This window comes from Benincasa hispida, chromosome 9, assembly GCF_009727055.1.
Source record: "Benincasa hispida cultivar B227 chromosome 9, ASM972705v1, whole genome shotgun sequence".
In the NCBI taxonomy this organism is placed as follows: Eukaryota; Viridiplantae; Streptophyta; class Magnoliopsida; order Cucurbitales; family Cucurbitaceae; genus Benincasa; species Benincasa hispida.
The window spans coordinates 52232953-52260652 of NC_052357.1; the positions used below are offsets into that span (position 1 = coordinate 52232953).

The 27700-nt window shown below is 30.4% G+C and overlaps 1 protein-coding gene and 2 non-coding genes across 3 annotated transcripts; 1 reads left to right on the forward strand and 2 right to left on the reverse strand.

Annotated features, from left to right (window-relative positions):
- Nucleotides 1-10046: 10046 nt before the first annotated feature.
- Nucleotides 10047-10118, reverse strand: TRNAM-CAU. Its single transcript has one exon. It is a non-coding gene; the product is annotated as a tRNA-Met (tRNA).
- Nucleotides 10119-14368: 4250 nt separating this feature from the next.
- Nucleotides 14369-14440, reverse strand: TRNAM-CAU. The gene has a single exon. It is a non-coding gene; the product is annotated as a tRNA-Met (tRNA).
- Nucleotides 14441-16463: 2023 nt separating this feature from the next.
- LOC120086795 lies at nt 16464-22156 on the forward strand. The gene is made up of 7 exons (XM_039043590.1): nt 16464-16935; nt 17735-17875; nt 17970-18335; nt 18435-18680; nt 19454-19546; nt 20400-20600; nt 21710-22156. The coding sequence occupies exons 1-7, from the start codon at nt 16591-16593 to the stop codon at nt 21923-21925; spliced, it is 1608 nt and encodes a 535-aa protein (XP_038899518.1). The 5' UTR covers nt 16464-16590; the 3' UTR covers nt 21926-22156.
- Nucleotides 22157-27700: the final 5544 nt, after the last annotated feature.

Below are 27700 nucleotides of genomic sequence, written 5' to 3' on the forward strand. Positions count from 1 at the left end.
GCACAGAAGGGACCTTCAGGAGTTCCTATAATTCCCGACAAAATAAAGGGTTGTCGGGAGTTGATCTCCCGACACGTTTTCCACCATTTTCCGACGATTTCAAGCGTTGGGAGAAGTGTTTGGTAACTATTTCGTTTTTTGTTTTTAAAAATCAAGTATATTTCTTCTTCATTTCTTATGATGATTTGATGGTTGAATTCTTAGTCAAATTCCAAAAACAAAAATAACTTTTTAAAAGCTAAGGTCTCGTTTGGTAACCTTTTTTGTTTTTGTTTTTGAAAATTAAACCTATAAACATTACTTCCACCTCCAAATTTCTTCCTTTTGTTACTTACCTTTTACCAATAGTTTAAAAAACCAAACCAAATTTTGAGGAAAAAAGTAGCTTTCAAAATGTTGTTTTTGTTTTTGGATTTGGCTAAGAATTCAACCATTGTACTTAAGAAAGATACAAACCATGGTAAGAAATGTTGATGATATAGGCTTAATTTTCAAAAAAAAAAAAAAAAAAAATAGTTACCAAACAAGACTTAAAATTGTTGTATGTATGTGTGTTATTTGACTTGTGTTTGTTGGTTAAAAAATGTTTTGAAACCTTAATGAAGTGTATGGTGATGATGTCTCCTTTCTCTCAAAATGAAGTGTAGGGTGATGGTGGGGATTTATGCTGTAATTATGTATATTTCTGTCTTATTCAACCATTGATTTTCATGGACCAAATCCATTTGCATGTTTGGTATTCCCTTTTGTTATTCAACTTCTTTTCTACGTGATGTTTTATCTTTGGGTTTTCTTTGTGTTATTGAGTTATAATTTTGATCCAATATTGTGTTGTTTTTCCATTTGTTGATTCATTTTTTTTTTCTATGCACAATCGTTATATGGCTCTTGAAACAGACAAGCATATAACTGATAGATAAATATCTCATTTGGGATGGATAGTATGATTTTTCATCTTAAATTTGTTTAATTAGGATGATTGGTCCGGTTGCTTAAGAAATCTAAAATGGAAAAATAATTCCTCCATTAAATTTACGGTTTGATTTCTTAATTAGTTTAAACTTGCCAGTTTTGATATGTTTTTCGAATCTTATTAAGTACTTGGTTTGGGTATTAGTGTTCTGGAAACTCTGGTAGTTCTGTTGAGAGAAGATTGTTGTTTGAACGTTCTTTGAACATGTGTTAAAATTAAAAATTTTGGTTTTGTTGTATAGTATTGTCATGGTGAGTTAGTAAAGTTAGTTACAAGTTAAAATATGGTAATATTCCCTAGGTTCTTTATGTTGTTGCTTCTATGACAATTTTATAGATTTTGGGTTGTGTAGAGCATACGGGCTTGAAAATCATGGAATTAGGTTCATTTTAGGCTTTAAAATACATTTGGCACTCTTTAAAAAGTTTTTGAAAACTAATTTTGTTTTTCCGAGGACATGCACTTTAATATGGATGTTTTGGACACTTTTGATGGGTTTTGAATGAGTATATAGTATGTGGTGACTTGAAACTCATGCAAATGAATTTTCTTTGTCAATTTTGATACATGATTCATTTTAAACAAATAAGATTGAACGTGTGCTTATTTGACTTTAATATATCTTTTTCAAGTTTATATATTTTGAAGATGCCGAAAATGACCTCTTTTGCAAACACCATCTGACTGAGTTAAGCAATTTTTGTGTATTAATATTCTTTTGTTCATTTTGATAATGCCAAAATGAAATCTAATAGCTCATGTAACAAATCTAATATAACTAAAAAATTCTTGTTCGGATGATACATTTTGGTTAAAGAATTAATGGTTGAATACATTTCCTTTTCTAAATTTGTTGTTGCAATGTTGAATATATTTTGGTACAGAAAATTAAATTTTTTATTTGAATATTGATCTTGAAGCATATAATAATATAATAGTAAATGTAGAACAAATTAAATTGGTTTCTGCCAACGTTTTTTGAGTTGCTAAAATACATGATGGTCATGCATTGTATATGTTTGCAATTACAAAGTTTTGGCACATTTTGTGCATGAACAAAAATGAAACAAACACTATCTATTGATGTATCATGTGTGGGCTGAAATACAATTTCGGTTCAAGAAGACTATTACGTGGGCAAATCTTCATTTCTACTGACGGATTGTGTGTGGGAAGAAATTACGCTTTCAATGCAAATCGTTGTGCTGGCAGAAAGACTTTATGCCCATGCATAAAGCGTGGACAAAAACACGAGTTTTATCCATAAACAAAATTTTGTAGCAAAAAGTTTTTTTTGCCGACGTTAGCTGTGTGGCAAAAGGCTTTGTCCATATTTGGCTTTGTCCATGCTTTTCTTAAGATTTGTCGACATTTTATTAGTGGCCAAAGACCAAAATTCTTGTAGTGGGGTTTGAACCTCGGATATCTTGATCAGAACACATGTCAATACTACTGAGCTAAATTTATTTTGGTAAAAGTATTGTAGTTTTAAAGTAAGATAAAAAAAAAAAAAAAAATTAACATTCTTCCAAATTAAATTTTTTAGAAATTATTAAATTAAAGATTCATTTTGAACCAAAATACATTCAAATTTTAGAATTTATAATTGTACCAAAATCTAAAAATAATTCTGGAAAAATTTATATATTTTTTATGAGTTAAAGTTGCATAATTATACTATTATTTTACACTTGAATTTGGGAGTTTTTTTTCTTAATATTGAAAGTTTCTAAATTTATTATTAATATATATCAGATAAAATGTTATAGTCTTAGTAATTGTTTTTGAAGAGGTGACTTTCAAATTAATTTTTTAGAGGTTTTTTTCTTTTTATAATATTCATTTTAAATCAAAATATATCCCAAATTCAGAAATTATAATTTATCAAAATTTAAAAGTTTTACTATAAAAAATTTATATAATTTTGTATGAGTTCTTTTTAAAGTAATTTTGTATGAGGTTGAATTGCATAATTACACTATTCTCCGATATTAAACAAATTGACAATTTTAATAGCAAAAAAATTTAAAATTTTTTAAAGTCCAACTCATAAAAAATTATATACAACTTTTCTAGTATATTTTTTTAATTACAATTAAAATTTAAAATTTTCGGATGTATTTTAATTTAAAATGAATCTTTTACCAAATAATAAAAAAAAATTATCTGGCAAGAATGTAGTCTTTTCAAGAAATGGTTACTTTAAAACTACAATATTTTCTTAAAAATTTTCAAAAAAAAAAAAAAAAAAAAAAAAAAAAAAAAAAAAAAAAAAAAAAAAAAAACTCCAAAATTGAGGTATACAAAATTAGTGTAATTATTATGCAACTAAAACTCGTACAAATTTATATTAAAAAAAAATTTAAGTATAATTCTTAAATTTTGATACAATTATAAATTCTAAAATATCGATATAGTTTGGTTAAAATGGATCTTTTACTAAACATTTAAAATTATTAAAAAAAAAACTCTAAAAATTTTAATTTGAAAGAATGTCATCTCTTGTCTTACTTTAACACTACAATATTTTTTTAATAATATTTGAACTTTACATAAATTAGTAATAATAAGATAAACAAAAATTTTATAAAACATAGACATGTATATATCAAAGATGAAAAAACCATTAATGATGTTTTAAAAAAAACACTTAATTGGTTTAAAAAAATAAAAATGAAATGAAAAAAAAAAACTTTATTTCCGTCTTTTATAAGGACTAAATTGAATGAAAGAACAAAAAGATCAATTTTGTGTTGTAAATTGTGTAGTTTCAGTTTCTCAAAAAACTGAAATGAATAAGGCAAATAAATAGCTTCATTTTTGTAAATATAACTCCAAAATGGCACTTAATCCGGAGATTTTGGGGTTCCGTACGTTATTCCAATCGACACATTGTCGATCAGTGACATTTATTTGACTTTATTTCGAGATTTTTGTATAGATGACTTCTTCGAGAACGTCTATATGTCCATTACAAAAGTATGAATTCTAATTTTTTACTTAGGCTAGATACCACTATCACTTTTTATAACTAATTGTGTTAGGGATGACATCTCAACTGTAACCCTACCCCGATTGTGATAACCATACATTTTTATCACATATTAGGATTTTCCATGTGAAATATTCATATAACTTATGGCGTTAAGGATGGTCATGTGTTGCACTGACACAATGACTAGCTCTATGACAATCTCATTTCTATTGTTACGATTATTCCATAAATATAGGTGGAAAAACTCGATCTCGATCGCATTTAGGGCTATGATAGATATAGTCATTCTTAATGTCATACGTTATAAAACTGCAATAGTGGGATTTGACGCAATCAAAATGTTTGATTTCATACTTTGATGATGTGCAAGTCATCCGTCATAAAGTTGTTCTAGAATAGATCCTCCATACAAAAGCCTCATTATACTTCTATTAATCATCATTAATCATTAATCATTTCACCTTTTTATTGTTTAAAACCACAACAAGATTCTCACGTGATAGGTATCTAGAATATCACATTTATTTTGTGGTGATGTAGAATGTCCCAACATTCAGAGCATACTAGGATATCCTTACAAAAGGCATCTCGAGAATTTTGGATGGCTCGAACATGGATTTTTTAGGTTCTCGTATTGAAAGCATATATCTTTTACTTTTTTTTTACCCTTTATACATATAAATTCAAGGCCGTACTTGGTTGTTCGAACATGGATTTTGGATGGCTCGAACTTGGTTTTCTAGATTCTCCATACTTGGTTGTTTGAAACGCCAATAAATAAATTCAAGATATTCCAACAACATCAAATAGAACTTTTTTTTTTATCTCTTATTTTTAAAATTTTGTTTTTAGATTATCTACCAAACGACCCTAATTTTTTCAACCGATAATTTTTTTTTATCACCCATTATTTCAAGGAATGACTATCAATTTTCCATGTTGTTTAAAGAGCAATGATTAGGTACAACCTAACTCCACGCTACTCATTCCTTTCCACACGAAAAAAAAAATCTTTTTTTGAGAAAAAATTGTCACATAACCATTTTTATTTGACAATTACCCATGCATTACAAAGATAGGTGCAACCCAAGTAGCATTTAAGTATATTTTTCATTCTTTAATGATGATTAAATTTAAACTAATCCACCTGTTGCCCATTCTCTACATTCATCAATTGATGTAAAATATTGCTCATGTTTAAATGTAATTCAACATAGTCAATTTGTGGTAAGTTTCAAACTTTTAAGAGGACAATTTGTGAAATTGTACTTTCAAAGCGAAATTTGTGCTAGTTAAATTTTGTTTGTAAAGTCTCCCCCAAGAAAAGGAACATTTATGGCATAAAAAATTATGGTTGAAGCATTTTAGATGATCAATATTGAATTGCATTAAATTTGGTTGATTCAAATTCGATTAATTGAGTATTGGTATCTAATATTTCATAAAGATATACTGGTGAAAATGATAAAAGAAGCAAGATGTTTATTGAGTTCTTTTTTGTGTGAATATCTATAGCCATGACGGCAGAGTCATCATCATGTGATGAAGAATTTACAGTTGATATAGAGAGACTGAACGTTAGTAAGAAAGACATGACTCAATTATTACATTACATATTGAATATTTGTACTTTTATATTTGTCAATAGTTTCACTCTTTTTTCTTTTTTCTTTTTTCTTTTTTCTTTTTTCTTTTTTTTGTTGAAAATTAATAATTTTATATCTTTTTGAACGTATGCAACAATAATACTCTTGCATTAAGCATAGTGCACTTTATATTTAATTAATAATTTCACTTTTTTTTCATATATAGCGCATATGAGTGTGTTCTTATATTTATTAGAATTTTTAATATTGTTTTTGAGCATATAGAGCCTATAATGATGAAGCTACAAATTCTTTTTAATTTCTTTTTTCTGTTGGTATGTTGCAGAAAATGCATTTTTAAATGTGTTAATTATCTTTTGATTTTATTTAATTTAGCTAGGTTTAGAATTATGGATTCCATTTGGTTATTTTTGTTTTGAATATTGTATTAGTAGTTTTTTTAGTAGGAGTATTTCTGTACATTTAAGTATTTAATAAATTAATAAATTTATTTTTTTAGCTATTTTTGCAAAGAAAAATACAATCAGCTATTTTTAAAAATGTCTTTCAATTTTAGCTATTTGTCCAATTTTCTCTAAAATATATTTCATTGTTTTCTTAAGTTATACGCCTAAATGGAGGGGAGCATGAGAGGAGAATAATTTTTAACATCTTCATTTATCTTTAATATATTCTACAATTACTATTTTGCCCTCTCAATCACATCCTTCATACTTTTATATTCTTGTCATTAGATCTTTAAATAATTCCTATTTTGTTATCATATCCTTTAATATTTTGTGTACCTATTTTTTTTTCCTCGATGGAGCCCCTTTGTTTTTTTTTTTTTTTAATTATTAATAAAGAATTAGCAAATTGAAACATAATTTTAAAAAAAAACTATGGAGTTTTTCCTTAAAATAATTGTAAATAACTTATTATCATATTATATGAATATAAATTTTTTTCCAACTAAAGGAAGATTCTATCAGTGAGGCCTCTTGGTAATTATTTTATTTTTTGTTTTTGTTTTTGTTTTTTAAAATTAAACCTATAAACACAACTTTCATTCCAAAATTTCTTTTTTTATTATATACTTTTCATCCATAGTTTGAAAAATGAAGTCTAATTTTAAAATTTAAAAAGTTGTTTTTGGAATTTGGAATTTGATTAAGAATTCAACCTATAAACACAACTTTCATTCCAAAATTTCTTTTTTTATTATATACTTTTTGTTTTTGTTTTTTAAAATTAAACCTATAAACACAACTTTCATTCCAAAATTTCTTTTTTTATTATATACTTTTCACCCATAGTTTGAAAAATGAAGTCTAATTTTAAAATTTAAAAAGTTGTTTTTGGAATTTGGAATTTGATTAAGAATTCAACCGTTATACTTACTAAATATACAAATCATTGTAAGAAATGTGGAGAAATAGACTTAATATTAAATAACCAAAAACTATACCAAACGGGGCTTAAATAGTTCTATGTTATTTTATTTTTTTCATTTTAAAAAATATAATTGCTTACTGATTTTAAAATACATGTAAATATAGCTTAACAATTCCCTCTAATGTGCCTTAAGATTATTTTAAAACTTTATTTCACCAATTTTTTCTTTGTTCATTCCATTTGAATTAAATGTTTAGGGTTAATATTATGATAAAGTAAAAAAGAATCGTTAAAAGTAATTTTTTTTAAAACAAGATTGGAGATTATCCTCTTTCGAGTTGTTAAATTTTTTATTGAAAAAAATAAAATAATAATAATAATAATAATAATAGCTATCAAATCCATAAAATTCCACAAATGTCTTAAAAGATACAATATGCTTTGAATTATTATTTAAAAAAAAAAAAAAAAAAAAACTATCAAGTGTATATCGCTGCTAAAGTTATTGATAATGTTTATTTTACCCAAAATCATATATAAATAAAAATATGTTACTTCCTTTTATCTCTTCAAATTATTTTTAAAATTCATGACTCGTATTTATAAAGATATTATATTAATTCAACCAATTTATATTTTACTCTATGAAATTATGTTTCAAACATTTTTAACTACATCCAACGCATATCATTTTCATTATAAATTAATAAAATAAAACATATATATAATGTTGCGAATAATTTTGAATCATAGAGCATAAATGACACAAAACATGATAAAGAAAATGATAAGATTCGAGTTAAAAATAGCATCGTATGACCAAAATAGGCATGGGGAGAATTGGTTTGGGCTTTGGTCTAAGCCAGTGTGCTTGTCCTCGGCCTTGGTCGAGGCGAAGCCTAACAAAATGTCTAACAGGACATACCTGCACATGTCTTAGCTCAAGAATATTGTCTTATGACCAAAATAGGCCTAGGGGATGTCGAGCTAGTAAAATAGGTAATGAGGCGTGCCCCTTGCATGACCAACCCAATGAGTTAAAGGGTTATCTTGATGTAACTTCAAAACTTTATAAATGATATCTTAAATTGTCTATGGTTATGAATACATCATTATAGCTCCAAAGAAAATAGGTCAATTCTCACACCGAATTTCTAAAGTTTTTGCATTCTCTCACTCTCTGAATTAAGTATTGGTCTGGGTGTGGCAAGCACTATATCGGGTGTAGGTTTCCGTTTATTTTGCATGTCACTTTTTTTCTTCCCTCCAAACAAATTTTCCTTGTCCAAATTTTAGCACCAACATATAGCTTTAGTCATTATCTCTTTCATTACTTTTAAATTTCATGTTAGATATTTAATATTTAAATTTAATTAAGGGTATATTAATTTAAATTTTTTTGTTCTAAAGTTTTTTAATGTCCAGGATGGTAGTTCGAGTCTAAAATCTCTTTAAATATATACTAGTTTTATTAGCCCTCGTGTTACACTTGATATGTCCATTAAATTTTTTTAGAATGTCTATTTTACCCTTACATCTCTTTAAGCTTTACATATAATTTTAGAGAAATTTAATCTTTTCAATTTTTTTCTTCTTAAATTCACGATATAGTTTTTTCCCCTTATTTTCATCAATTAAATCTTTTACTTTTTAAAATATCATTTATTAAATTCGGTTTATATACAACTAAGGCAAGATTTATCATAATATTCCATATAAATTGAGATAGATGAAATTCTCATATTATTTGAAATAAACACATACATATATATTTGAAAATTGAAAACAAAACTCTCCTATACATAGAAGTGTGTGTATACAACATGATTTGGAATCTTCGTCATCATCCTTCAATAGCTCTTCACGCCGTTCTCTTCTTCTTCCGATCCCTACCTAGTTATGTCCTGCACAATGTTAATGTTGTGCATGTATTGGTAATCCTTAGTGGCTATGAAGTACAGATACTTTATGTGAGACAAATAATCTGTATCAGACACGTATCGGATACCGATACTTTCATATACGTATCTGACACGCGATTTGACATATTTATTTTTACGCGTACCTTTTTTTAAAGTAAAAAACAAGTTCATCTAAAAGACCAAACCTAATTTTCATCTTCACATTTGAGTCTCAAAAAGTTCGCTAAAATATAAACCATTTGGAACAATAATTTAATGAAGAAATTCTTCGTTTATCTATATTCTAGATTTTTTTAAGAAAAAAAAAAATGTATCTTCAATGTATCAGATCCTCGCTTTTTAGAAATATGTATATTTAAAAAATATATAAAAAATGACATATTTTTAAATGTATTCATATCTTAATTTTTTAGAAATTGACGAATCGACGTATTGGATCGATCCGTATCAATAACTATCTCTATGTTTGTGCTTGATAGGTTAGTGGTAGAAGTGATGCTGGTCTCCCATAAAATTGTTGTCCTTCCATTTGTCGATTTTCATTCCGACAAGCTTGTCCACGAACTAGAAGAGGAGGCCAATTTTGTGGCTGAAGTGGCCCCATATTGTGTGATCAAAGATCTCCACATGCAATATGCTCTATGATTTTATCAATTCCACTAATTATATATCTCTCTCTCTTTTTGTTAAATAGAATGTGGATGGGAGCTTGTTAGCAAATAGACTTAGTTATTCTAAAAAATTAAATAAATAAATAAAGATGTTTATTAAATTTAACCTTATTATTAAGGTCTTTTACATAGAAATCCCTAAAATTTTTATAAAAATTTAAAATCTAAACTAAAAATTTGATACCTTTTAAGAGTAAAAATGTAAAAATTTTAAACTTTTAAGGATGAAATGAAAAATCTAAACTAAAGATTTAAAATCAAAATTGAAATATTTTGAACCTCAGATAACTAAGATCAAAAGGATTTTTTTTTTTTCCCCCTAAAAGTAAATAAATAATAAACAAACAAACGTATAAAGTAAGAAAAGAAAAACAGAGAAAGTAAATATTTGACTTGAACAAAAGGCCAAAACTAAGCCCAAACCAAAGTATTTCTAAGTCCACAACGGGGCTCAGTTTCGTTAAATAAAAAAGACGAAAATAATATCAAAAGGAAGCTTTTCTCTATCAGAGCCAGGTTTCGATCCTGGGACCTGTGGGTTATGGGCCCACCACGCTTCCGCTGCGCCACTCTGATTGTTGCTAATCTAATGCAAAAGACGATTTTTGTAATTATTATCTATTGATTCATATAATTTCTAGTAGAACTGGACTGCATCCCTTTTTTCACCTTCAATTAATTATCTAATCTAAAACTTAAAAATAATATAGCTAATCTATTTGAAAATAAATATAATTAATTTAATAAATCCAAAAAAAAAAAAAGCAAATCAGTTACCTTTATGCAGTTATGCAGTTAGCCAAAGAAAGAAAAACACATTAGTTTTGGATCAAAGACGACTTATTCTACGCCAAGGGTAATCAGTCAGCCATTATGCAAATCTGGCTAATGAAAGAGTGTCATGAAAAGCTATGGACAGGACACAATGGTTGGCAGAGAACTTATACATTGTTAAAACAAGTTTACTATTGGCCGAGTCTCTGAGACGATGTCATATAATTTACCAAGACTTGCCTTATCTGCTAGCAAGATAATGTCGAAAAGGTGAAATTAACGACATTGCTGGAGCCCCTACATATGCCCTTTAGAACATAGGAGAGTGTATCCTTCGATTTCATCACCCACCTGCCCAAGGTTGGGGAGTTTGAATCGATCCTTGTTATTATCGACCAGTTCTCAAAATATGTCACGTTTATCCCAACGCCGAATATGTGTACAGCTATGGTGACTGCCCAATTGTTCTTCAAATACATCTTGAAATTATTAGGTGATCCCAATTGTTCATCAACGCCGAAGATGTTAGTAATCGCGAAGGGAGATTCATTGGAACCTTTTGGACGGAACTGTTTAAGATATTAAGTTCTATGCTGAATATTTCTTCCAGATACCATCCTCAAATAGACGTATAGACCGAATGCTTCAACAACATGCTTGGAGAATATTTGCGTTACTTCATCGACACTAAACAAAAGAACTGGATTCAGTTGTTAGATGTTGCTCAATTTAGCTTTAACAGTCAGCAAAGATCCTCAAATGAAAAGACGCCCTTCGAGATAGTATGTGGAAGACAACCACTCATGCCACACTTGGTGGACCACCCTTATGCGGGCAAAAGTCTTCAGGCGCATAACTTTAGCAGAGAGTGGAGCTAAACCTCCGAGATAGCACACACCTACTTAGAGAAAGCATCGAGGAGAATGAAGAAGTGGGTGAAGATCCATTCTGTCATCCATGTGAGTATACTTCAAGACCAACACCTTATACGAAAATATGAAGGACCAGTTGAAGTGATTGAGAAAGTCAGGAAAACCTCATATAGGATTCAGTTACCCTCGTGGATGAAGATCCATCCTGTCATCCATGTGAGTATACTGAAGCCCTATCACTCGATCACGATGATGAGTAGCGTAACATGCTGACGCGTCCACCCATCACGATGAAGACTTCAACTGAGAAGGAAGTCCAGCGGATTCTAGATAAATGTACATGCCATATTGGAAAACCAATATGAGAACTGATATAATTCTTGGTGAAATTGAAAGACCTCTTTGACAAAGAAATTAGCTAGGAGCACACGTAAGACCTGAAGAATGTTGCTCCAACGGTCACTAAGTTTGAGTAGAGTCGGTTGATGAGAACATCAACCAATTAAATGGGGGAGAATGTCACGGTCACGCTTGTCCAGTGTTTGTTGCCCATGGCCGCATGCCCATCTCAACCCCCTTTTATCATGCTTTCATCTTATGTATTTCATTCTATAAGTTAGTTTCCTTTATTAGTTCATCTATTGTAAGTGACCATGTCTATATGCAAGGGTGATAATCACAAAATTGCTCAGAATTCACTGTATGGGGGTAAGATTAATCATCATATCCTGATACTCGTGAGTTGTATGCTATAAAGTCATGTTGTTGCTTATATGTTCATGGCTTAATCACGCTTTCAAACGTTTGCAAAAACCTTTTTCTCTAAACCTGTTTTTCTAAAACATTTTCTCAAGAACAAGGGTGGAGGTTGTGAGAAAAGAAACGCCCATTGTGTCATTGGTTATTCAGATTTGGATTGCCTAACTTGTTCGAGGATGAGAACAAGTATCGCACAATTGCCTCGAGACCCTTATGAAGGTGCGATTGTGACACCAAGCACCACACCGGTGTGCAAGTTTTCTCTTTTGCAAGCTACATTCTCCTTCCTTCAAATAAATTTAATTGTTTGTGTCACGTGAGGGTCAGGTGCGTTTGCTCTGCCCCTAACTTTGCATCAACAATGTACTACCGTGGTTTAAAAATATATATGCACCTATAATTTTAGCTCATAACGCGAGTTTTTTTTTTTCCAAATATTTTTTTAATAATTTTAAATATAGACAATATTATACAACCACAACATTTAGAAAAACTAGTGTAAATAAAATCCATTCAATTTAATTGTCGCATTTTTTTAAAAGTTAAATTGGTAGCTTGTTGTAAAAAAAAAGAAAAAAAAGAAAAAAAAAGAAAAAAAAAAAAGAAAAAAAGAAAAAAGAAAAAAAAGAAAAACTATTCTCTAAAGGTTGCAAATTTTAAATAAAATCTTATAACTCAAAACTCTATTGAATTTACTTTTAAAAAATTGTTATTGTGACTCCAAGCACATGTAGTAACATGTTAGTATGGATAAATACTTAAAGAAATGTGGGCAAATACTCAAACTATACAAATTAATTATTTGTACAATCTATGCATGTATTACGTGACAAATATTATAATGGCCAAAATACCCCATCCCAAAGTAACAAGCAAGCAACCAACATTTTTTATTATTAATAGATAACACTCCCAACGATATATTAATTAAGAATGATGTGAATTCCAACTATTAACCATTATTTATGGAGAATAAATTCATAGTAAGAACAAAAAGTAGTACTAGAAAAAAATAGTATATTTTTTATTAAAAAAATCAAATTCATATTATGTGAAATATATGGGCTATGGAGTCAACTTTGTTGCAAGAGAAAAAAAATAGAGAGTATCTATATTCTAAATTCTTTATATATTTTGATCGTACCAAGGGTCATTATTTATAGATTTTACCACATATGAAAAGATAATGAAAAATATCTTTAAGAATATATTTAATATATGGACATCCATATATAATTCGAGTATTTATAACAAACTTATTATTATCGTTATTATTGGTTTTAGGGACATTAGAGTTTGTACATTCAATTTTAAAAGAAAAATAGTATATTAAGTCTTAATCATTTGAGCGATAGTTATATTAAATATGAATTTTTAAATTCATTATTTAAGTTAGAGGTAGTGTTAGAGGTCTTTCACTTTCTCTTAAATCACATAACTTTTTTAGATTACCTGTTCTCATGTCATCTTAAATCACAAATGCACTAAAAAATTTAATCAAATAAATGAAAGTAAATTTAATCATATCATCTAATATTTTTTCGTGAATAGTGCTAGAAAATATTCCATTTATTAATAGAGTAAAATTAGACTTATATTTTGTTTTCTCTTCACAATTAAAACATAATTACAGGTACAGACTATAATTCAACGCGTCAACTTCAACATTACTATTGTGTTGAATGAAAAAAAATAAATAAATAAATTAACAGAAATAATTTTATTACTTTTGTTAGATAAATTAAAAAGAAAAACTTTAAAAGTTAAGAAAATTACTTTTTTTTAATCCCTAAATTTTTGACAATATATGTATGGTTTCTAAAGTTTTAAAATCTATCCTTCTAATCGTCCAAGTTTTAAGAATAAGTTGGAAAAAAAAATCACGCATAAAAAAAATGTCAAACTATTTTAAACGGATAGAAATTGATAGATTTCATCAATATCTATCAATGATAAACTTCTATCAATTTCTATTACTAATAGACTTTTACTAATCTCTACAAGTCTCTATAAAGAATATCAATTTTATTTTATTTTATGTAAATAGTTTCCGTATTATCTATTTTTTGAAAAATTTCCCAAGAAAAATTGCTCATTAATTTATTATTATTATTTCAAACGCTAACATTTGAAATTTGAATTAAAATAATAATTAAAAAACCTATCTTTGGTCTCTCGTCTCTGACACTCGTTCTCTCTTATTTTTTTAATTGATTAAAATATTATGTCAATATTTAAAAATAATAATAGAAAAAAGTAAATGTATTGTAAATCTTTTTTTATAATTAACTTTATTATTTACATGAGATTCATTCAGCAAAGGGCCCAAGCCCAATGCGCCCCATTTTCACTGGGCCCAATTCCAAAAATTACTCGGAAAATAGGGAAAGAAAAAAAAAAAAGCAACGGGAAAGCCTTCTCTATCAGAGCCAGGTTTCGATCCTGGGACCTGTGGGTTATGGGCCCACCACGCTTCCGCTGCGCCACTCTGATTGTTGAAAATTAGAAGTCTTTTTTAATATATATTTCTTTCTGAATAATTTTGGTATATTTATTATACCAAACTTACGATCGTAATCTAAATTTATCAGTCAATAATTGCTTGTGCATTTATAATTATTTTTAGAATTAATTTGGATTCTTGTTCGTTTTTTTTAGACAATTGTTTTTTCTACTACATTATCACCGACTTATAATGATTTGGTTTGTTTTGTTGATAGCAACCATTTTGAATAAATGTTGATAAATTATTGACACACTGGTATTATACTTGAAACAAATTTATAATGAGTATTGCTATACTACTGATGCACTAACAATATACTTGAAATGAATTTTCAATGACTACTAATATACAATTGACACATCAATGTTATATTTTATATGAATTTTGTATAAGTATTAATAAACTATTGATACACTAGTATTGTATTTTGAACGCATAAAGATATATTATTGATATGCCTATGGTATACTTGAAATATTTTTAAATTAATATTGATATATAATTGAAATACCTATGTTTTACTTTAAGTATAGAATTATAATTTACATATATCATATTTAGTATATCAACAATATTATTTATATGTTTTCCCTCTCTCTAAATCTGATATATACTAATTGAAATACGATGTACATTTGTTCAATAATTGACATATCAATTAATTGTAACTTATATGCCATAAAAATCACATCAAATTTTTGAAAATCGAACGATTAATTGATATACTTTATATTTGATATATTGGTTGACACAATTAATGCAATTAAAATATATCATCAAAATCAAATAATTTTGTTTTAAAAATATTAACATATTTGCCAAGACCTAAACTTCGTCGAAATCAAATTTATTAGATGAAAATAATTCAACATCAAAATGAAACAAAGAAAAAAACCATAATTGAAGAAACAACATCCACCATAACACAGCATTTTGATAAACATAAAATAGAAATAATAAAATATTGAAATCATATTTAAAATTTATGCTATATTTATAAATTTGGAAAACCATCGCTAGATTTACTATTACCCTCATGTTTTTTTGCTACCAATTACAATTTTTCTTTTAAGTATTGACTCACCATTATCCAACTTTTTATATATAAAAGTCATGTGGTAAACCGTCGTTTTAATTCAACAATATGTGAGGTTAAAAGATTCGAACATTTGACCTATTGACATAATATATGAAAAACTACATTGCTTTAAACATCAATAAAAAATAACAACAATAATAATAATAATAACCAACTTATTGTCAAAATGAATATAACAATTTATATTGTTGACTTCAAGATAAAAACTTTCATTCTTCACCATATTGTAAAATAGAAAAAAATAAAACAAAAACCAACTTTGCTCATCTACCATTTTGAAAAAGAAGGTAAAAAAATTAATTATCACAAATTATTCTTTAAAATTTTATTATTACCACATGTGTTGAACGATAAATTAGGGTAAATTACAAATGACTTTGGATCCTTATTTTAATTAAATTATAAAATTACATATTATTGATTTTGAAACCATTTACAAATTTAGAATTGTCCTTAAATTAAATTTACCAATGTAAAAATAGACAAATCGAAATTATATACTTATCAAAACAAGCTATCCCAATCAAATTATGTTATGTGTTGGTTGGACTCAACTAATTTAGCCCAAGTTAGAATTGAGCTAAACTTAAATAATCCGCGCTGACCATAACAGACCTAAAAGTTGAATACAAAGTCAAACCCTCTATATAAGGTTCATCAAAACTACGTACCACAAAAAATCGAGGATTCTTCAAGTAAAAGATCAAGTCGAAGATCAATAAGCTAATATCCGATTCAAAAATCAACAAGTTAAAGATGTAAACAAGACGTCCAAGGATTGTATAATAGGAAATCACTACACAAATCAATACCAATCCCACGAATTCGAATTATCGTGTGAACATGTAATAATGTATTAATTATATGGTCGATTCGATTTATATATATAAAAAAAGTGTTGACTGAAAAAAAAAATAGAAAAAAAGAAAAAGAAGGAAAAAAAAAAAACAAGAAGTTTTCGGTTTGCCCAATTTTTTGTAATCGTTGCGTGTTCTTATACCAATCTCTCAACTCCATTCAGATTACTTCGTGACATCCATGGCTTCTTCTTCTTCTCCTTCGTCTAAATCTTTTTGTTCTTTCATTCCCAGAACTATTCTTCTTGTTTCCATCGTGGGGTTTCTTCTTTCATCCCAACTACACGCCCTGAAACCACCGTTTTCCCCTATCGACCTGCTTCCATTGCTACCCAGACAGGTTTCATGGCCGATTCTCAACTATCTCAACAACGCCGCCGATCTTCTTCCGACTTTCGTCGGAGCTGTCACCTCTCCCGAGAACTCTATTCAGTGGCAAGGGGCTTGTTTCTATAAGAACACCGCTTGGCTTGAATTTCATAACAAATCTGGCTCCGAATTTGGCGGTGGTACCCTTCATATAAAGGTGTGTACGAGCTTTGTTTTAGTTTCGAATTTTGTGCTATTTCTGATTGAGTTTTGTGGGGGTTTGGTGTTTGTAAACTAGGAGATTCGGACAAAGTGCTGAGCTGTGTGTAGTGTGTAGTTTATTGATTGTAGTGTAGCTGATTTGTTTTGCTTTCTGAAAGAGTAGAGTAGGGTCGTTAATTCGATAAGATAAGTTTAATTTGAGCTTTTGGGCTTTTGAATTTCATTTTGTAAGTTTGATGGCAGTTAGTGAGTTGGAAGAATGAGCTTAACGTTTACTCTGTGGATATAACATATGAGGTCTTAAATTGACCCCTTACCATTCGTATCAAGTGTCCTGCTAGATTGAATTGATCGACAGAAGACTTTTTCCCCCTTGGTTTATTTGTTTGTGTTTTTACGAGCTGTGAGTGCCCAGGTGATTCTTTATTTATTTGTTTGTTTGTTTTTGTTTTTGTTTTTTGTTTTTTTTTTTTTTTTTTTTTTTTTTTTTTTGTGTTTAATCTTTATAGGAAACTGATTTCATCTTCATTTAAAATGTAATTTTTTTCTTCTGTTTTATGACTTTTGATTTCATTTTTTTAACCAAACTAGGATTGTGCATTTTTTGAGATGTGTCATGTTTGAGGTTTCTTTTACATAAATTTTCGCCTGTTGGCAAATAATTAGGAGTTAGATTTGATTAGGATTATTTTGATGCTGCCCTCTAGCATGCTTTTACCATAAAGATGTGAAAGAATTTGGCTGCCAGTTGCAAGTTTGATGTATCTTCTACTATTAATATATGTCCTATGCAGGCTAGTGATGCACATAGTTGGACGTGTATGGATCTTTATATATTTGCAACTCCATACCGCATAACATGGGACTACTATTTCCTGTCCAGAGAACATACTCTTGAGATTGCCGAATGGGAAGGAAAAGAAGAATTTGAATATGTAAGTTGCTAGCGTGATGCTGGTTAACAAGGTGGTTTTCTAAAAGTTAGCAACTCCTTTTTTTAAACTTGTTGGTATCTTCTTCTGAGATCAGGTTAAAAGGGCAGGCGTTTCAATTTTCCTCTTGCAAGCTGGAGTGTTGAAAACCCTTCAAGCGTTGCTTGATGTCCTCCCTCTGTTTGCAACTTCTGACTGGGGCGAGCAATCTAATATTAAATTTCTTGAGAATCACATGGGTACTACTTTTGAGGAACGTCATCATCCATGGACTACGACTGTTGATGTTGATGATATTCACTCTGGAGATTTTTTAGCACTATCCAAAATTCGTGGTCCATGGGGTGCTTTTGAGACTCTACAGAAGTGGGTTACTGGATCATATGCCGGTCATTCTGCTGTTTGCTTAAGGGACTCTGAAGGAAAGTTGTGGGTTGCTGAATCTGGGCGTGGAAATGGAGTGGTACATGTGCTTTTATTCTTTTTGCTGGAGGATGATATTATTCTTCAGCTGGAAAATGATGTTATTTAAAGCTAACGTGTGCTTTTATTCTTCTTGCAGGAGGATGATATTATTGATATTTTACCATGGGATAAGTGGTGGGACTACACACTCAACAACGACTCATCCAATCCCCACGTTGCATTTCTTCCCTTGCATCCTGATTTGCGGGCAAAGTTTAATGAGACTGCTGCATGGGAGTATGTAAGGAGCATGGTTGGGAAACCATATGGTTATCATAACTTGATATTTAGTTGGATTGACACCACACATGGAAACTATCCACCGCCCTTGGATGCCCATTTGGTATAAATCTGTACCCCTTTTTTTTTTTTTTTTTTTTTTGGAATAAGAAACAGCTTCCCATTTATATGATGAAAGGAATTAATGTTCAAAAAATACAAACTCTCAAAGGGAGTGAAAGGGGAAAAAAATACAAACAGAAAATACAACCAAATAGAGATTAGCCATGTTGAGCCAGGAACTTTTTGAAACTTTTTGTCTGAAAGACTTCGAGAGCTTGGGAATGAATGATGAAACTATGAATAAGACCTTCACCAAACATTGAAAACTAATAGCTACTTCAATCTTTCAAAGAAAACCGAGAACCGACTACCAACAAACATAAAGCCTTTCAAAACCCATCATAAAGCAGCCTGATGCAAACAAAAACAGAAATTCTTAATACCAATTAAATTGATTCAATCAAACTCCCAAACTTCAATCCATTTCTGCACGACACCAAATGCATCATTCTCCAGTATATGGTGCCTTGTCATTGTAACACTAACACTAACCTTTCAGATATGGTTAATGAATATTTCTAGCTCTTCGTCAATTGGATTTTCTTAAAAAATATTATTTTGTTTTGTTTCTTTTGTTTTGTTTAGTTGTTTGTTTTTCTTATGAGAAACCTGACAATGTATATTAATCAAAAGAGAACACAACCTAGAAGGTCTTAAATATAAACTTGTCTCAATGATGTTTATATATTTAACTTACCTCTCCTAAAGAGTTTTATCATTTAATTCTATGAGTTTAATTCTGTGAGTTTGATTGTTGGCACTTTTCTACTACAGGTTGCTTCTGTTATGACAATATGGACACGTGTGAGGCCAACCCTTGCGGCAAACTTGTGGAATGAGGCTTTGAACATACGACTTGGAACAAAGGTAGTCATAATGCTTACCTGGTAAAATGAAGAAATCTTTATAAGAAAATTGATGATTGAACGTACGACTTGGAACAAAGGTAGTCATAATGCTTACCTGGTAAAATGAAGAAATCCTTATAAGTGGAGTTGAATATGTAAAATGATGGAAAGGTTTCAGAGAGCACTTTTGTATTCTGTTATGGTGTAAGGTATCCCCTTACTATATATTGATAAACAGAGGAAAGTTAAGCCCTAAGGCGATACAAAAACTCCTAGCTGATTAGAGAGGGCTAGCAATTTTTCCTTCACTCCTCTCTTTTGTAACAGCAAAAAGTGTTAAAATAAACATTCCTCACCCCAAACATATATGCAACCCGCATTCCATGCACTATATAACTAACTTGTAGAGGGTGCTTGACCCTTTGCTACCCCTTCTAGAATAGTGTTTCGTGATTAGGGGCCTCACATATTAGTAATTGGTGTAATAGCATTTGTATTACCTTGGGATAGAGAAATGTCCAACAATGCTGGTTCTTAGATGCCTTGTATCAAATTTCTCATATGGTTGGATCTAATCTCGGAATAGATAGTGAGTGTCAAGGGCACTTGGATCACTTTCTGCGAAAAAGTTCTCTACATATGATCTCATTTTTTAAAAAACAAAAATAAATAAATGAACCACACTTACATTGAGAAAAATTAAATATTGCAAAGGCATAAAAAAGAGAAACAAGCCCAATATCACTAGTGACATCTGACATTGGTCCATAGTTTTTTCCACATTCAATCCCCTTCCCTGCGGCATGATTTTTGACCCATTTTTCATTCCCAATGTTCTTTTGTTTAGCTTTTTTTTTTTTTTTTCCTTGCAGGGCCTCGACCTTCCTGAGATTCTAGTTGAAGTTGAAAAGCAAGGATCGTCTTTTGGTGAACTACTGGCAATTCCTGAACAGGACGACTGGATCTATGCTGATGGGAAATCAGCATCATGTGTTGCTTTTATCCTTGAAATGTACAAGGAGGCTGGGCTTTTTGGTTCACTTGCTAGCTCAATTCAAGTCACAGAGTTCACAGTAAGTTCGCTGAGAATTTTCTGCTATATGTTTACAATTCCTTTTTTGATGAATGTTAAAAAAAAGTTGGTCAATTTGTGTCATTCCTATTACTTTGTGCCGTTTTTGGACAAGAGACGTTGAAGAAACTAAAAGTCGATGGTGGAGGAATATTTTTATGTTTCATCAGCCATCATTATAGCAAATCTAGCTTATAATCATTCTATTCGACATCCAATCCTTCAATTTGAATAGTTATCTACGTCTGACAGTTTTAATAGGAAACTAGAAGGGGAATTGTAAATTACCTGATCGGTTGTCATATATATTTCATTTCTATATATCTGCTTTGAGTAGGGATAGGGAGTATGTGTTCTATATTAAAGTCAAGTTTGATATAGTTGGGGGGAGAAGTTTGACCCTGTCGAATTTTTCACCAGTCGATAGGTTGTAATTTCTATCCAGTAAATAAAGAGATACCTATTCACATTCCTTGGAGTAGGAATAACCCATATTTTGTTAACTTGTTAATGATATTTGGTTAAATTATAAGTCTAGTCCTTGAATTTTCATATTTGTGTCTAATAAATCTCTAGACTTTAAAAGTTAGGTCCCTAAATTCTAAAATTGTCTACTAGAACCATAGTAGGTTCTTAGTATATACATCATCTTTTAAAATTAATCGAATTATTAGACATAAATTGTATATTGTGTGAAATAGGATCCTAAACTTCAATGCAGTATGTAATAGATATATGAATTTTTAATAATGTCAAATAGGTTTAAGGACATATTATACACAAAATTCAAAGTTCAAGGATTTATTAGATACTAAATTGAAAGTCTAAGGACTTATTAGATACTAAGGGCCATTTAGACACAAAATTGAAAGTATTCTATTAGAACCTAGATCTCCCTTGTCTCTGAGTATGGTAGACGTGCTACCTTTCTCTGCTTCCTTTTGTAGACATGGTTACTAACAATGAGGATTTGGTTCCTATCGGAAAAATAATTCTGATGAAAAAAAATGTAATGTTGATATATGATTAGATTTTAACATTCTGTAATGTATGATTTTGATCATCTTGCCGTGTTTCGGATCTTTAATGTATTATGGATAAAATATGCAGATTAAAGATGCATACACTCTCAACTTTTATGAAAACAATTCAAGCCGCCTTCCGAAGTGGTGTAATGGTGGGGACAATGTCAAGCTTCCATATTGTCAGATTCTTGGAAAGTATCGAATGGATTTACAAGGATATAATAGCATTGATCCCTATAAACATATGAATGAAAGATGCCCTTCTCTTCCAACCGAGTACTTCCGTCCAAAGAATTGCTAGAAACGTCTTGAAAGTTCTTTTCCTGTGGGTAGGATGTGTAGAATATTAAGTAGAGCATCAGTGTGCCTCGGACCAAAAAAAAAAAAAAAAAGGTAGTCCATCAGTGTAGCTGCTAGAATGTTGATAATACAAGTTGTAAATATACCTCACAATGCCCGATGCACAATAGCTGTTAATTTAATGTACATTATATGCCTTAAATGAATGCATGTCTGTATTGAGTTTCAAGTATGTCCGAGTCTGATGACTTCAATTGTTGCCGTATTGATTTTGTTGTAGCTTTTACATATCTGAAGCAATATGTAGTAATGTGTAGCGTATAATGTTGCTTCAGTACTGTTCCAATTTGTCATTCCTATGGAAAATTCAAATAAGGAGGTGCCTCTCTCTTTCTCTCTCTCAATCAGAAAATAGGTTACGTTAACCTTTTTCTGTACCAATGGAAAATCAAGCATACCTATAAAGTTACGAGCTGATGTTTGGTAAATCTCAGTGAAGTCTGCTATTTATATTTATTGAGCTTCTATTTGATCAGGCTCTGTGAAATAACCTGCATTTACCACTAGTGGAATATATTTTTTTTCACATTGACAATGCGTCTTATGTGAACACCCTCAGTATAATTTATATGTGCATTTTAGATTTTCAATTTGGTATTTGATAGTATGAATTCACAATGAGCCCGCAGAGTCTCATACTCCAACATCAGTTGGTTTGGACTCACGTTTAATTTTATTCGAGCTCCACCAGAGTCATGGATGGATACATCATGAGGCTTGAATCCATGGGATAGATCACGAGGTTTGAACCAATAAGCATTAACAATTTCCCCTGCATCAATAATTTCTCCTAGGAAGATTCTGACTGTATGACCTTACTTGAACAGGATCTGTTCTATAGGTTGTACAATTGTGTCATTTAGTTCTAAGGAAGATTCTGGCCGTTGGCTACCTTGCTAAATTGCTAATGCATATGAAAGGCCTCCCACTTTCTTCATCCATCCTTCCCACGCACTACTTTGGATATTCAGGCTTGAACAGTGGAACAAGAGCATTCTCTCATATGCCTGAATGGTACAAGTTGGTGTAAAAACCATGAGGTTTGATCCAAGCATGTCAGGGCCGAATGGTTTGCTCTGCAAAGTTCTAACAGACTAGCTTCCAACATTTTGATAGATTGAAGATGAACTTGGTAGGAACTTGCCCATCAATGAGGCCAGTTCTTAAAATTTAACCCTGTTTTTTGATTCTCTGCCGGAGCCATTTTTTGTTATCAGGTCGATCAGCTCATGGCATGAAGAAGGGCAAGATGCTGACCTATAAAGGGAAACCAGAGGAAGCTTTCTGAATGATCTCAGACAGGGATGAAGAAGATGATGAAAGTCAGGTACATATATAAACGATTCCTTGTTTAGGATCCAGAAAAAACTTATTGCTTCAAATATGGATTTTATTGTGCAGTACGTTTCAGGTTAGTAAATTCATTTAAAGCAAGACTGTTTTTTATTTTTATTTTGTTTTAAATCTTGAACTTTGGGAGTATTTATTTAGTTCTAATACATAGATTAGACCTATTACGAAATTTATAATTTGGCCTTCTATTTATTTTCATTGTTTTTTTAGTAGACTAAAAGTGATTTCAATTTCTACACATCAATAAATATGAATTTTTTTGTTCAACCATGTATTCATATATCTGACTTTTAAGATAAATATAATATCTTAACTGATTAAACTTGTTCAAGTTGACCTAGTAGTTAGTGGGAGTTTAGAATTGAGGATAATGCCTTATGTTGAGTGGTCTGTGTCAATTGAGCCATCTTCTGAAGTGCTTTCTTCAAGTCATTAGGTTTGTTTTAAAATATCAATAACATTTCCTAGAAATATCAACTTTTGTTAGTCATGACATTTAGTACTAATTAATTTCTAATACTTTATACGTAAGTCAGCTTGCATTATTGATTCTAACAACTTTTATGATTATTCAATCATCTTTCAAATAATGAATACTTGAGGGGTCAATGTTTATTATCGTCTAACATTTGTAATTTAGCTTCCTAATCTGGAAGATGTTCATATAGTCAACAGAGAACAAGCAAGTTAAAACAAAATGTAATAATAGGATCTTAAACTTTTTCTTGTAAGTTAGATTCCAAGGAGAATGAACTCCTTGGAAGCTTTAGAAAAGATTAAAAAGTAGGGCAAATATCAATTTATACCCTTAAACTTTGAAAATTGTATCAATTTAAACTATAAACTAGAATTGCATCAATTCAAACTTTAAACTTTGGGAGTTATATCAACTTAAATCCTGAACTTTGAAATTTGTATCAATTTAAACTCCAAACTAATAATTATATCAATTTAAACCATGAATTTTCAGAAGTGTATCAATTTAAACCCTGAATTTTAAAAATATATCAATTTAAACTTTGAACATTCATGAGTGTATCCAAATAAAATATAAGAGAGTTTAAGTTGATATAATTATGAAAATTTGGGGTTTAAATTGATATACTTGTAAAAGTTCAAGGTTTAAATTGATACAATTATTAGTTTAGAGTTTAAATTGATATAACACTCAAAGTTAAGGGATATAAATTGATATAAAGATAAAACATTCGGTATCGTTTACTATCGTAATTGCTTCTCTTCTAACATTGTAATAATATTTGGTTGTTATGAATGTTTTCACTGGGCTTTAGGTTTGGTTTTGTTTTTTATTAACAAGGATTTTGTCTTGCATGTAAAAGTTAAAGCTTGTTTGTTATCAACAAAATAGGTCATATATCTAATGATTTTTTTTTCGTTCTAGTATTGAAGAAGCCATGGTAACAAGCTTAAATTACAAAAACGAGAACGAAAATGTAGGTTTATGATTTTAAAGGTGGTCATGTCATGAGAACATGGAGAACTTTCTCATTTGAGTCAACCACTTTATAATGACTAATGAAACCTAAATCATTTGTTGGAAAAAAATTATCGTATAAAAATGAAATCGAACCTTGTACAACATTAGAGACAAGATTTGAAAAGTAACAATTGATGATTAGGTGACTTGTAGTTACTAAATTCGTGCTCAAGTTTGTATATGGGTTCATATATAGTCAATCGAGTTTTCACAAAGGTTGAAAGTACGTGTGGGGAGGCTTGGGAGGTGGTGAGGTTTAATAGTTTTTTGTGGGCTTCGGTCTCTAACTCGATTTATAATTATGATGTTGGTAAACGTTGGATTGAAATCTTTTTTGTAGTTAATTCTTGGACTTCCATTTCGTTGAAATGCTCATTTCTTTTCATTTTTTCCAATGAAAGTTTGATTTAAAAAAAAAAAAAGAAACAAAGATTGAGTGATTAGGTCATGAAGTGAAGAATTTCGAGCTTTGCAAACTCAAAGGCAGGGCAAATTCCCGGTCCACCACCAAGAGCAATGAAAAGAAAATGGTGGAAATGATATGTTATTGTTTTGTTTTTAAATAAAATTCATGGGTCATTTGGTGCTATCGTGAAAATATGAATATAACAAGCAAGATGAATTAACACATTCAATTGAAACAAACACTAAACTTTAACTATTTAACTACTTATCCAAGCTTAAAGGGAATCATTGATAAAATTGCACAATAGTCTCTTATGATCCTCGCACAATGAAAGTCCACAAAACTACACTCTAATTTTTTAGGTAAGTAACATGAATTAGGGGAAACTCCATAAGCCAATAGGTAAAATTACAAGAAATATTTCTAATTGGAGATTAAATAAGATAAACTAAAAATATAAACTAAAAATATTAAAAGGGTAATTATCCTTGCACCAATAAAAAGTTGTAGACAACCATATCCACAAATCTATCGAAAGAGTAAGAATCTTTAAAAATATGACTGTTGCGATTACACATCACACCAAAGGGTTCAAAAGAAAACATGTGTAAGAGCCAACCACAACAATTGTTTAGTACCACCAAAAGGATGATTTACCATAAAGGATGCCAAAATATAAAAAAATATGACTAGAGCATGTCAAGGACCATCCAGAAGCTTGCAAAACAATGTGCCAGAACTGGCCAGTAAAAGAGCAAAGCACAAAGAGATGAGTCGGTGATTCTTTAAGATACCAGCACATAAAACACCAAGAGGGTGAAAGAAACATATAAGGCATCCTACACTGTAACCGATCAACTGTATTGACCACACCAAGACTGGGCTTCTAAAGGAAAATCTTAATCTTCTTTGGATAAAAATATTTCCAAATAATATAATAGAGGCCTTTGACGAGAGGCATAGCGACACCAACCATATCATCTAAAAGGGATTTAACAGAGAAAGACGATGAGGAATCCAAAACCCAAGACCAATAATCAGATATGGGACACAACCTAATCGATGATAAAATATGGGATGGAGAACTCCATGCAACAATCTTCAAATCATTAAGATTACGACGAAAGTACAAATCCCAAGCTTTAGTATCAGCCACCCAAGTGGTAGCCATAGTAAAATCAGGATGAAGTGAAAGAAATAGAAGTGCTATTACTAACTTGAATCCGCGTACGAGAGGCAATCAAATCAATGGTATGAGAAATAAAACACTAAAGAGAATAACAGGAGCCACCCCAAACAACACTAGGACGGACACAAGCTGATGAATAGTACTTAGTCACAGTAAAAATGTGCCATAAAGCATTAGGTTCATGAAAAAAATGCCAAATCCATTTTGCAAGCAAAATGGAATTACGATGATGGAAATTACCAACACCCAAATCACCCCGTCAATCTGGGGCGTTGAACAATCTCTCAATTAATAATATGTATACCGCCATCACCACGAGATCCTTCCCAGAGATCTCAAACTAATTTCTCCAAAGATTTGATAACAACAGTAGGAGCACGAAAAAGAGACAGATGATAAGTAGGAATATCAGATAGCATAGATTGAATAAGCGTATGTCTCCCCCTTTTGGAAATGTAAGCATATTTTCAATTATGAAACTTATATTGTATTTTTTCAACCATCGGTTGTCAAACTAGAGGCTTTCTCGAAAATCTAAATCACTTAAAAAAGATGCATCAAAGCAATACGATCGGCGGTAAAATAACGAAATACCATCAGCAAATTATAAATGATTTAAAAGAAGTGAAGAACCTCTAGTAGATTGTGTGGCAATGAAACCCAGTGAAGAACTATGATCCATGATGGAACTAAAACAATCAGCAACCATAATAAATAAGAAAGGTGATAGCGGATCTCCTTGCCTAATGCCACGAGAAGGGATAATCTTACTCTTAGGTCGACTATTGATTATAATAGAAAATTTTGTACTAGACATACAACCGTGAACCCAAGACCTCCAAGGTGGGTCTAAAACCTTTAATCTGTAAAATATCTAGAAAATTCCAATCAATAGTATCAAAAGCCTTTTCAAAGTCCAATTTAAGAACCACTCCTTCTTTATCAATAAAAAACCAGTCATCAATCAACTCATTTGTCAAAAGAGATGCACCCATAATTTGCCTATTAGCCACAAAAGCAAATTGATTGGTAACAATAGTAGATGGGAGGACAATCTTCAACCAATTAGACAGAACTCTTGCAATGATCTTATATACACATAGGCTGATAATCAGAAATCAATTGAATCACTATTACAAAATTACACAGTAATGTAATAGGCTATAGAGCCAAGTTGGACCACTATTACTTAAGAAAAAGCAAATTTATAAAGCCACACTTGTAGTCGAAGTTTCACTAAGAAAAATCCTTGGGGCTAGTTGGATGCTGG